Source organism: Magallana gigas, chromosome 5 (assembly GCF_963853765.1).
Source record: "Magallana gigas chromosome 5, xbMagGiga1.1, whole genome shotgun sequence".
NCBI classification, from domain to species: Eukaryota; Metazoa; Mollusca; class Bivalvia; order Ostreida; family Ostreidae; genus Magallana; species Magallana gigas.
Window position 1 is genome coordinate 1616884 of NC_088857.1, and position 11004 is coordinate 1627887.

An 11004-nucleotide genomic window follows, 5' to 3' on the forward strand; every position below is an offset into this window, starting at 1 on the left:
CCCTTTTGACTACTTTGATATGTATTTGAACAATATGAAGTTAGTACATGTACTTTATTAATAATCTACGTCGTGGGCCAAACACTCGCTTGTTCAATTGTAACGCAAGGAGTGTTCGATTTACTGCAAAACCACGTAGTCGAGTACCTATGCTATACACAGAAAATGTATTGGTATTGCATGCTACAGCAATATTTCCCGGGGTGGCAGTTTCAGATATTCCCATTGCAAGCCTGCAATGCGGTATTTTAATAATGTGTCTAAATCGCTACTCAACGGGCATGGGGCAGTGGTTCGAATCCAATTACACTCTACTCAGATCAGAGAGAGTGGCACTGCAATCATTAAAGCAGCCCCTTTAGTAAGCCTTCATTTAAAAAATCACCCTTAAAAGTTGTTCAGTTGGTCAGTGAATTAATGTATTGGCCTTGAGTATGTTATTGAGAAGACCAGGCTCCAGGGTCATGAGGCAATCTTCGACTTAAGACAAAAGTTGTACATGTACACTGTCTTAATGTCTCTTGATTGAACACATTGACAAAATTCAAATGCTATTACATGTAAGATGGTATGGGACACTTACTTGTTCTCACGAACTATTTACCGAAATAGACAATAAAATAAAGTGTAATTTTATAAATAGTTTCTCTCCCAAAGTTATGACATAACAGCGTAGCGCAGTGGGTTTGCGGGTTTACTAAAAATTTGAAGGTTCCCTATACAACTTGATAATACGGTTGTTAAAAGTGAGAAAAAAGAACGATTTGTAACGAAACTTAAAGTGCATGCAATTTTCTTACGGTTCCCATCTGTGCATATAAAAATATTTTTAGGTCCCTAACATTCCAGTTATTTTTCTACATACTGTAATTATGTCAACATGCCAAATGTCGACAAACAGACTTTGCAGGATATATATGACAGTGCCAAGGTGGCATTTTTAATGCAGTTCTGTTAAATTCCATACATAGATGTACCGAATGATAGACCATTGTCTGGAGAGTATATATAACCACTTTTGCTTTTAGTGTGTTTCACCTAACAGGTGATCGAGATATATTTACCTTGAAAAATTTAATATCCCACAGGCCGAAGATAATGCATGTATATTCCCATAGCATACAAGACTGAAAAAAAAATTCTACAAGAAATATTAAAAATCCTTTAGGAAAAGTATTAATTGCTTGCAGAAATCTGAAGTTCAGAGAGGGAGTTGTCCTATAGGAAATTAATATGTCCTATCGGATTTTAAAATCCTATGGGAGTTTTATTCAAATTCTATCGGTATTTATATCCCTATAGGAAGTTCTTTTATTCCGGTAGGAAACTCCAAATATCGTTCAGGCAAATTGTTTTTCCTATGGGAACTATTCAGTATATCTTCTCATGTAGGATTTTTTTAAAGGTAAATACATGCATATTTACTGACAGGTGAGAGACATTAATAACAAAGGTGGTAATGAACTCTTTTAAAAACAATGGTCTATCTTTTTCGATACAAGCAGATGGGTGAGGCGCCGAAATATAAAAATGTTGTAAGTCGTAATAACTCGGTCATTTCCGCTGGTAGGTAATTTTCGTCGCCGGAATCGTCCGAGTAAGAACGATTGTCATTCGCATGCGCTAAAAACGTAAACATCCGGTTGGGGCAATGATTCGCAACACATGGGTCAGAATTCACGCCCTGCGGTCTTGTGTCCGACGGGTCTTTGGTAGAAAATTGCCGACTTTTTCTGGTGGTAGCACCTTCCTCAAGATCTTTACAGGGTCCTCAGTGACATTATGTGTAATGCCAGTGGTCAGTGCAATGGAGGTAAACAATTAGCCCGAATTTACTCGGGACGAATTTTATTCCATAACCCTGAGTTAACTAGGAAAACCGAAATTACAGTATTTACCGAAATGACAGTTTTTACCAAAATGACACACGAAATTACCGGGATGACAATAGAATCTACAGAAATGATAATGTCTATTAAAAATTGTGTTTTCACCACAAATATACTAAAATATATTCATTTCTATCTTTATTTGTAAATAATTGGTGTATATTGTTACGGGGTTCGTTTTGCTTGAAGTAAAACAAGTTTCTGTGTTTATGGATTTATTGGAAGTCTATCAATTTGAAAACAGCAAAAATGCGTCAGCACTGGATTGAATCAAATGTAAAAGATAATAATAGCTGATGCCTTATTCAGGCTAAGAAGTTGTAAACTGAACAGTCGCAGCCTTATTCAGGCTAATTGACTATGCCTTATTCAGGACTTCATTCGTTCCTTATTCAGGAAACTAGAGCTCTTATTCAGAACCAAGCAAAGCAAAGAAAAATCAAATATCATGATAATCAACATTTATATAGACAATGATCACGTGACAAATATAAAGCGACATCTATACATTTTCACAAAATACACAATTAAAGGGCGATAATCACATTTACATTGATAATAAAATCTTTTATTGTTTATAAAAGATAAAGTCCGTAACATAACCCACGCCTCTTGTAGATTCGTCCCGAATCGCGTAAACAAAGTCACATAACATGTTCACTTTTCACAATATTGTCACTGGAACTCCGTCCACTCGGTTTCAGATACGCGTCGTTTACGAACGATAACTCCATTGCACTGGGTGGTAACATCACAACGGCTCGCGATTTCCGTATTGCACTGTACGGCGGCATCCTTACACAGGTAAACAGCATCCGTCTGGCATCCAACGTTTCTGGTGGTTTGATCGCATCGCGGCGCAACAGAAGTTTTATGTTGATCTACAGGGGGAACAACATCCGTGGATATAACGGACATCAAACTGTCAGCGTTGTTATTCTTGTCGCGCGATGATCCGGTCGCAGCCGGCTTGTCCTTCTTAGGGTTGAATACTGGCGTAGGCTGAGTGCGGCGCCGGGTAGTACAGTCTTCCTCTATCCGTGGCTTGGGTCTCTCTACATCGGCGTGCGAAGGATGGCGGCGTTCGCAATGTCTCTTGATGTCTGCTGATCTTTCAGATGTGTAGTCGCAGTACTCACACCTTAACCTTTTGTCGTGTTTACGTCCAACATGGTCTAGCACTTCTTCAGGGCTCTGGAAAATTTCTATACATAGCGGACACTTATGCATCGCAGATACTTTACGCACCGTATTTTTCGTCCTGGCCATACGATTGCAAGTTTGCAAATGACAGTCACAAGCAATGATGTTTGGATTGAGCGGCTCTCTCTTTGATGTCTCGGCTACTCCCGACAAGCGATACAATTGAAAATCATCAAACCGTCTCGGTGGTCGGCATTGTCTTTGAGACCGGGTAGTTGCTCCGCGATGAAACCTTTGATCTTTTGAATCTGTAGCGCCGGCAACACTGAAGGTCTCTGCATCGTCATCAGTGTATGGAACCGCAACAGGGTCAATAATTATGTCTGAAACATTCGGAGGGTCATTTGTGTCTTCTTTAAAATGAACTTCTTTACCATTATTTTTCTTGTCGTTACTTTCACTTGTTTCTTCACGACAAATACAAGCCTTTAACCTATCAACATGGACTACCAATCGATTCTTGTCTTTTCCAATTTGATATGTGACATCACTGAATTTCTTCAGCACCGTATACGGCCCTGTCCACCACTTCTGAAACTTTGGTGAGATGCCTTTGGTTCTCTTTGGGGTATACAGCCAAACCTTACTGCCAATGTCAAATTTCTTCCAGGACAGTCTTGAGTCGTATCTCAGTTTTTGCCGTTTTAAAGTGTCTGATAAATTATTCCTTGCTATTTCATGAGCTATTGCCAATGTATCTTCTAGTTCATTGATATATTCTTCTGTTGATCTCTTCTGGTGAGCGGGTAAACCTGCTACTAACTCTACTGGCAGTACAACCTCCCGTCCAAAAGTTAAATAGTTAGGCGTAAATCCGGAACTCTCGTGCTCTGCAGATCTATATGCCATGCATACCAGCTGAAGGTTTTCATCCCAGTTCTTTTGATTTGAATCGACGTACATTGACAACATATTTTCAAGTGTGCGGTTCATGCGCTCCACCATGCCATCAGATTGCGGATGGTAGGGGGTCGTGCGAGTCTTGTTGATTTTCAGTATATCGCACAGTTGTTTGAATAATCTTGATTCGAACTGGCGTCCTTGGTCAGTATGGAGAGTTCTAGGTGCGCCATATTTGGTAACGTAATTGTCTATGAAAGCTTGCGCTACCGTATTGGCCTCCATGTCCGGTATTGGAATAGCTTCAGCCCATTTTGTGAAATAGTCTTGAATTACCAAAATGTATTTGTTCCCTCTGTTTGATGTAGGAACGGGACCTAAAATGTCCATCGCAACTCTTTCTCCTGGGTCCCCTGCTCCGGTAACTTGCATAGGCGCACGTGGAGTTTTACCGTATTTCTTTCTTTTTGCGCAATCAGGACAGGACGCGCACCATCTTCTTACATCTTTGTCCATGCCTGGCCAGTAGAAGCTTTGCTTTATTTTTGTAAGAGTCTTATGCCTACCAAGATGTCCTCCTGATGGTGCATCATGGCATTGCTTTTGAATGGTTGACCTCATGGAATTTGGTACCGCTACTTGTTCTTTCTCCACTTTTCCTTTGTTTGTAAACCATTTCCGGTACAATATATTGTCTCTTACTGACAACTGGTCAAACTGAGCCCAGTACGCTTTTAAACTTGTGCTGCGTGTGGATATTTTGTCCCAACTTGGCCTATGTGCGTTTCTTAGCCACTCTATCACTTCAGCAATCTCTGGATCGTCTGATTGTTGCTTTTGCAAATCTTTAGAATGCGTTGCAATGGTGATGGCTGCTACTGGTTTTCTCTCTGATTTGCTCCATATACCGGCGTCATGATCAATCCTCGATAGTGCGTCAGCATTGCCGTGTATTCTCCCTGCTCTGTGACGAATCTCAAAGTCATACTCCGATAATGTATCCAGCCATCGGGCTAATTGTCCTTCCGGTTCTTTGAAGCTCATCATCCACTTCAAGGCACTATGATCAGTGCGCAAAACGAAACGCCTGCCATAAAGATAGGGTCTGTATGTCTTTATAAAATGTACAACTGCTAAAAGTTCTTTTCTTGTAATGCTGTATCTTCTTTCTGCTTTGGTTAAAGACCTACTTCCATAGGAAATGACTTGTTCAGCACCATCCTTAATTTGACTTAACACTGCACCGATACCGCTACCAGATGCATCCGTGTCTAAGACAAATTGTTTTGAGAAGTCCGGCAATGCAAGAACAGGTGATGTAACCAGCAATCGTTTCAGGTCTTGGAAAGCTGTTTCACAATCGGCATTCCAATCAAATTTCTTGTCTTTCTGCGTAAGGCCATGCAAAGGATTGGCAATAGCGGCAAATCCCTTCACAAACCTCCTATAGTAAGAGCATAAACCCAGAAAACTGCGTAGGTCACTCACATTGGTTGGCGTTGGCCATGATCTTATGCACTTTACTTTTTGTGGATCTGTTTCAACTCCATTTTCTGTAATGACATGGCCAAGATACGAGACTCTATGTTTGAACAGACTGCATTTCTTACTTTTCAGACGAAGTCCTGCATTTTGAAGTCTGTTAAATACTGATTCAAGTCTTTCTAGGTGTTGCTCAAATGTAGAACTGAATACAATGATATCGTCGAGGTAGATCAAACATATGTCCCATCTCAGGCCAGCGCAGACGGTCTGCATAAGTCGTTCGAATGTTCCTGCCGCATTGCATAAGCCAAAAGGCATAACATTGAACTCGAACAGTCCTTTGTGTGACGTAAAGGCAGTCTTTTGTTTGTCACTCTCATCAACCTCTATTTGCCAATAACCGCTCATCATATCCAAAGTGGAAAACCATCTTGAACCGCCTAGCGCATCTAACGATTCATCGATTCTTGGCAACGGGTAGGCATCCTTTACTGTCACATTGTTGAGCCTCCTGAAGTCAATACAGAATCTTAGAGATCCATCCTTCTTCCGTACTAGTACGATTGGACTTGCCCATGGACTTGAAGACGGCCTGATAATATTGTTGGACAGCATATTGTCGATCTGAGTGTCAATCTCTTTCTTAAGATGAAAAGGTACGCGTCTTGGTTGTTGGCGTATTGGCCTTGCATCTCCGGTGTCGATTTTATGTTTAATCAAATTTGTATGTCCTTTTCTTTTTGTTTTTCTGAGTTTTGAGCATTTGTCATCTTCATGACTTCTTCTTGTAAACGAATAACTTCCTCTAGCGTCGCCGCTAGATCGTTTTGCAACATATGTATTGATTTCTTTTCTACAGCATGTACTCTTTCATTGGTGTTGCTTGGAGGATAGATTTTCACCTCAGGCGTTTGTCTTAATCCTATTCCCGCCACTGCTGGCGTACGACATCCATCCGGACTCATATCTCTTGGCGTATGTCTAATTCCCGGCGTACGCAAGCCATTCGCCGTCCCTTGCGAACGCTTATCTCTTGGCAAACGCATATCCGTTAATGAACCATCTGTCGTTTCCTCGCCATTAAAATAATAATTTTCGTAATCCCACGACATCTTTGGAGGGCTTTCCTCTTCTAATGACTTAGCACTTGTCATATCTCCAATACCAGAGTCGCGTACATGCTGCCTACTTATATGTCGTTTTGTGACGTTTTCTCTATTCAGGTACTCTTCGTCTTCGCCGCCTGACGCCATTTTATTTTGATAGTTTCCAATCCCGCAGCTGCCACCAATTTGTTACGGGGTTCGTTTTGCTTGAAGTAAAACAAGTTTCTGTGTTTATGGATTTATTGGAAGTCTATCAATTTGAAAACAGCAAAAATGCGTCAGCACTGGATTGAATCAAATGTAAAAGATAATAATAGCTGATGCCTTATTCAGGCTAAGAAGTTGTAAACTGAACAGTCGCAGCCTTATTCAGGCTAATTGACTATGCCTTATTCAGGACTTCATTCGTTCCTTATTCAGGAAACTAGAGCTCTTATTCAGAACCAAGCAAAGCAAAGAAAAATCAAATATCATGATAATCAACATTTATATAGACAATGATCACGTGACAAATATAAAGCGACATCTATACATTTTCACAAAATACACAATTAAAGGGCGATAATCACATTTACATTGATAATAAAATCTTTTATTGTTTATAAAAGATAAAGTCCGTAACAATATAATTGCAAGACAGAAAATGGTTGGATGGTTGAAAAATTATGAGATGAGCATACCCCCCTCACCCATTATAGCACCTTGTTGATACATGAACTTTAGTTTGTCTAAAAAAGACATGCATCCTCTGGCAATGTATTTTTAAAAAAAGATAATGTGTAAAACGCTTAATTGACAAGAAAACAGGCCACATTAGTTACAAAAACTAGTCGGTCTACAAATATTCCCATTACTACATGTATAGACAGAGCTTATTTTCTGACACTGAGTAATGACAGCTTATAGATAATGATGAATTGAAAGTGATAATATTAACACAATAATTATAAAGATGACAATTTCATAAAAACTAAATTATCAGTTAGAGCACTTTATAGGCCATCTTTTAAAATTTATTTGCCCTCTCCAGACTCGGGGTTCAAATTGGGTTCAGTAAGTAGGAAAAGTAAGTTTATATCAAAATTTGTGCAAAAACTATTTCAACAATTAAAAATTACATGTAAATGAAAATAAGCAGCTGGTTGAATGATGGCCTTAAGAATAACTTTTAGTATGGTTTCCAGTACATAAAGTTATAGGGGAATTAATACAGTCCTTGATAATTTTTATAAGATAAAATAAAAATGTTTCACAAATCTTGATATTTAGAGTTCTTTTCTATAGATGCCCAATGTTGACGACTATGCCATGTCCAAGCTCCTCCAAAACTCAAGTGTGGCAAGTGCTGAGGCAGCATCAGCATTTCTGTCATATGTCACCATGGCTCTCTACAACACAGAGAAGGAATACACAAAGGTATAGCATAGCTCTTATGTTGTTTGTCACAATGGTTATATATAGCACAGAAGGAATAAACAAAGGTATAGCATAGCTCTTATGTTGTTTGTCACAGTGACTCAATATAACACAGAAGGAATACACACAGGTATAGCATAGCTCTTATGTTGTTTGTCACAATGATTATATATAGCACAGAAGAAATAAACAAAGGTATAGCATAGCTCTTATGTTGTTTGTCACAGTGACTCAATACAACACAGAAGGAATACACACAGGTATAGCATAGCTCTTATGTTGTTTGTCACAATGGCTCTATATAACACAGAAGAAATAAACAGATTAAGTTATGGTACAACTCTTCTGTCATGAACATGACTCTTTACAACACAGAGAAGGAATACTCAAAGGTTTGGTACAGCTCTTCTATCGTATGTCACCACACTTTGTATTACACTGGGGAAGAATACACAAAAGCATGATACAATCCTTCTATGTATGTCACCATTAGCTATATAACAAAGAGAAAGAAAACACAAGTTTTCAGCTCTTCTATTGTATGTCACAATAGTTCTCTGTATAACACAGAGACAGAATACACAAAGGTATGATACAGTTTTTCTATTGTTTGTGAATACACAAATGTAGCATACAGTTATGCAGAGTATGAAAATCAAAGTTACGAAGATACTGATGGATAGCTGATTCAATGCATTTCAAATTTCTTAAGATTTTTTTGAAATATTAAAAAGCATGGAATGGAAGACCTTTACAGTATTTACTTACAGGTATTTGTTTGTCTCTCCAGCAGTATCACAGTGTGTTAGAGCCTCACTGGTATTAAAGTTGTTAATGTTTGCCTGTTATTGCTCATCTTTGTGTCTGATGTAGGGGGTTTACACCCTGATAAAGCTTATAGAGATGAGACTGGAGAATCCAGGTCATCCGGATCAGGACAAGATGGAAGAGCTTATCGTAGAGACCAGGATCCAGGTCAAGTCCCTGAAGAAGAAGAGACAGGTTGGTACAATCAGTGTGACGATGTCAGTGGGCATACCTACATCTGTTGGTACAGCGTGACGATGTCAGTGGGCGTACCTACATCTGTAGAACATAGGTCACTTACACCCATTAAATGATATTAATTTGACAGCTGAATTATTTTAGATAAACATAATATAACTTTTGGACATTGAAAGCAAAATGACTAACTAGAAGAATGTTGATTGTTCAGCCATATGTGTATACTTGTACTAAGTAACTGCTGGTCAAGGAGACTAGATGGTAAAAACATTGCCAAATAAACTATTTTAAATATAGTTTAAAAAAATTCCAAAAATATTTATTTGAAAATTTTAATTTTTTTGTATATCTCTATACAGAGCTCTTCTTACAGAGATAAATAAAGCCTAAAAATGGCATAAACCATCCAACCCTCTTAATCCTGGCCTTGTTTTTGTTTTCCAGGACTAGGTGATGATGCTGTCTGTTCAATCCTGGCCTTGTTTTTGTTTTCCAGGACTTGATGATGCTGCTGTCTGTTCAATCCTGGCCTTGTCTTTGTTTTCCAGGACTTGATGATGCTGCTGTCTGTTCAATCCTGGCCTTGTCTTTGTTATCCAGGACTTGATGATGCTGTTGTCTGTTTATCCTTGCCTTGTTTTTGTTTTGCCAGGATTTGATGATGTTGCTGTCTGTTAAATCCTGGCCTTGTTTTTGTTTTCCAGGATTTGATGATGCTGCTGTCTGTTTAGTCCTGGCCTTGTTTTTGTTTTCCAGGACTTGATGATGCTGCTGTCTGTTTATTCCTGGCCTTGTTTTTGTTTTCCAGGACTTGATGATGCTGTTGTCTGTGTGTCAGAGACTCGTGAATGATGCTTCAGAGGCTGCTTACATGGCAGGTAAATGCATAATCTATCATACAGGCATTTATAACCTTGAATATTGCATGCTACCAAGGGTAACATTGGGAACTGTTTATCCTAATTTGAACTTGATATTAGGATAGCCAGTTGTTAAAAATTATTATAATTAAATGGACTTGTTTATGTTGTTTTAGGTGCAGAGTTTGCTGGCTATACAACCAACAACAAATTGACAAGCTCTGAGAGTTTTCTGTCGCCATGTGAAATCGAACGTGTGATTGCAGAGAGGCACTTGTCGGAGCTTGAAGCTCATGTTATTGAGGTGGAATCTAAACGTGCCAAAGAAGAGGAGGAAAGTGAAACAAAACAGGAAGAAGTGAAGGATGATGGGAATTCTGGAGAGGGGAATGAAGGTTTGAATTCTGACAGCAATACTAGAGACAAGAAAGAAGATGTGAAATCTGAAGAAAGTACAGCAAAGGAGAAGGGAGATCAGTCAATTGATGAAGGAATGGAGGAAACAGACATTGCTCAGAAAGATACAAGTATTTCTTCAGAGACTAGTCCCGAGGCTGATAATAAGGAATTCATACCCAGAATGGACTATGTAGAAACATTCAATATAGGTTCCCAGGATGAATCCATGGAGGATGATTAATTTATCAACACTTTGGACCTTATATGCATGTTCTTGTATTTGTTATAATTGTTATGATAGTGTCTTTGTAAATGATAAATTTTATGTATATATTTGATATAGAATATTAAAAAAATGCACTATTAACTCACCTTCACTATAAGCTCAAGTAAGCTGTTCCCACTGGATCCTACTTTTCATTATAAGAACCCCCCCCCCCCCCACCCCCCATTGGAAAATGGGGATCCTCACCTCAGATACCTGTGGTATAACATAAGGAGCAATGTTTTACATATCAATTTAAGAACTACCTATTAATTTAATAATTTTATATTAAAAACCTTTCCTCTTTTCGATATAAAGCCTAAATATGCCATGTGAGAATAGAAAAAAATCACTTCAAACCTGCTGCTTAGGTGAGCAATGTCGCCAATTGGTTTTTACAGAGACATAAATAACATGTTATTTATGTCTCTGGTTTTTTAAATTTATTTTTCCAACAACCAATCAAAAAAATCAAATTCCAAAAGTTGTCACTTTTTAACATGATTTTTTTTTTTTTTGGTAAACGGTAATCGGTG

The 11004-nt window shown here is 38.5% G+C and overlaps 1 protein-coding gene across 1 annotated transcript; it reads left to right on the top strand.

The window, feature by feature from the left end:
* The first annotated feature begins 1609 nt into the window (after positions 1-1609).
* Positions 1610-10570, top strand: LOC105319883 (diablo IAP-binding mitochondrial protein). Its single transcript, XM_011417608.4, has 5 exons — positions 1610-1813; positions 7808-7939; positions 8813-8941; positions 9753-9822; positions 9981-10570. Exons 1-5 carry the CDS (start codon positions 1652-1654, stop codon positions 10442-10444), a joined length of 957 nt encoding a protein of 318 aa, XP_011415910.3. The 5' UTR covers positions 1610-1651; the 3' UTR covers positions 10445-10570.
* Positions 10571-11004: the final 434 nt, after the last annotated feature.